General features: G+C 49.3%; 1 protein-coding gene across 1 annotated transcript; it reads right to left on the bottom strand.

Moving 5' to 3' along the window:
• Window positions 1-930: 930 nt before the first annotated feature.
• Window positions 931-1,340, bottom strand: H3-4 (H3.4 histone, cluster member; the record flags this gene model as incomplete). Its single annotated transcript, XM_079702933.1, is given in 2 exon segments — window positions 931-1,175; window positions 1,178-1,340. Coding segments are annotated over 2 exon segments (408 nt in total).
• Between the last annotated feature and the right edge of the window lie 646 nt (window positions 1,341-1,986).

The following is a 1,986-nucleotide window of genomic DNA, read 5'->3' as shown; positions in this document are numbered from 1 at the left end:
ACAACTACTGAGCCCGCGTGCCTAGAGCCCATGCTCCACAACAAGAGAAGCCACCACAATAAATGAGAAGCCCGTGCACTGCAATGAAGAGTAGCCCCTGTTCGCTGCAACTACAGAAGGCCTGCGTGCAGCAACAAAGACCCAACACAGCCAAAATTCATAAATAAAATAAATAAATTTATTAAAAAAATTTTTTTAAATAAAAAGTTTTGTGTGCACTACTTTAATTGATGAAGATTTTGAATCTTAAGTCTACTGGATAACAAACTGGGCTCAAGGAAACTTCAGAAACCCACTCTTGCATACTGACAACATTGAGCTATCACTAAAGCACACTGCATGTTAACTGCTTCTACATACAGACTTCCTTCACTCAGCTGTAAGCATCCTGAAAGTGCAGACCAAACAGGGACAGTAGGGAATGGATTTTGTCCCCTTTGTATGACTAGCGACCTGACAGTGCTTGGCTTTTATCAACTTAATAAAGCCTCAATAAAAGCTTCCAAGCAGCACCACTGTAGGAAAAAAGCAATCTTTACACTCTTTTCCTCAAACCCATGCTCAGGTTGTCTCCACACAGCTCAACTATTGGGAGCATGGTGAACCTCCGTGGTTGTAGGGTTTCTCAGCAAGTTTAGACTGTTCTATGGGGTTGGAAAACTTGTTACCAGGTGCACACAAAATGATCAGCTATTGTTCTGAAGGTTAACTTGCAAGGAAAAATCTCTTCGTCTTCAAACACGAGGAACTAACCAGTGATTTCATATCAGTAAACCCCAATAAGGGACTACGTTGACACACAGCTAGCTAGGCCTCTGGTTTATTGGAGAGAAAAGGCACCCGCTACTTGGTTTGTGCACAGTGCCCTTTGTGAGCAGGTAGTGTCCCTTAAAATAGCTTTTGGGGTGAGATCACGGCTGCTTGCGCAGTTTAGGCACATTTTCCGCGGATACGGCGTGCCAGCTGAATATCCTTGGGCGTAATAGTGACGCAGTTGGCATGGATGGCACATAGGTTGGTGTCTTCAAAAAGACCCACCAGGTATGCCTCACAGACTTCCTGCAGTGCCCTTACAGCCGAGCTCTGGAAACGCAGGTCCATCTTAAAGTCCTGTGCAATCTCCCGGACCAGGCGCTGGAAGGGTAACTTACCAATCAGAAGTTCTGGGGACTTCTAGTAGTGAGAATCTGGCGCAGTGCTACAGTGCCCGGCCAGCACCTGTGCGGCTTCTTCACGCCCCCCGTGGCTGGCGCGCTCTTCCGAGCTACTTTGGTAGCCAGTTGTTTGCCAGGTGCTTTGCCGCCAATGGACTTCCACGCCGTCTGCTTTGTTCGTGCCATTTCTAGGCTATCCCGAGAACCCAACGGCCTGTTACAGCGTCCTCAGTTGCTCCCTGAACGCTAAGTGGCGAGCCTGCCTGCTTTTATAGAGGCTGCCGCCTTCCCATTGGCCAGGTGCCGGGCAGTGTGATGACAGGCTAAGCTCTGATTGGTCCGTGGGGCATTCTGCTTAGGCGCCTGCCCCTTGTTTCCGCTTTGCATGGACTTGGCCCCACAGTCAGGTTGGCGTCCTGGAGCTCGCAGGCTGAGCTGGTCTGGGTTGGGGTGGGCGTCAGGTCTGGGTTCCGGTTGGCGTCATCGTGGGTGTTGCATCTCCGTGCACAGCTCCCTTGGTTTTCCTCAGCACTCTCCTCCTCTATGGGCCAAGGAGGGAAGAAACTTCTAGAAGCTTGCACTCTGCATTTGGCCTGATAACAAGGACCCCAAGAGAAGATGACACTCAGTATGGGCGGATGGGGTCCACCCTGCTCCCTCACATCATCACCTACCTTGGAGCATCCACAGAATGCATGAAGCATGAAAGTTCCTCTGAAGCACCCATTCTCCAATTTAAAAACTCTCCCAGCCAAGTTCCTTATAATGGGGTCTCCATTGTGTCTATATCCATTTTATGAGGTTCAGCTTGAGGTTATCTCCACTGTAGTGA

The sequence above is a fragment of the Hyperoodon ampullatus genome (assembly GCF_949752795.1).
Source record: "Hyperoodon ampullatus genome assembly, chromosome: 4".
NCBI lineage: Eukaryota > Metazoa > Chordata > Mammalia > Artiodactyla > Ziphiidae > Hyperoodon > Hyperoodon ampullatus.
Note: the sequence above shows the minus strand (reverse complement) of the source record. Positions and strands in the feature narration are given on the sequence as shown.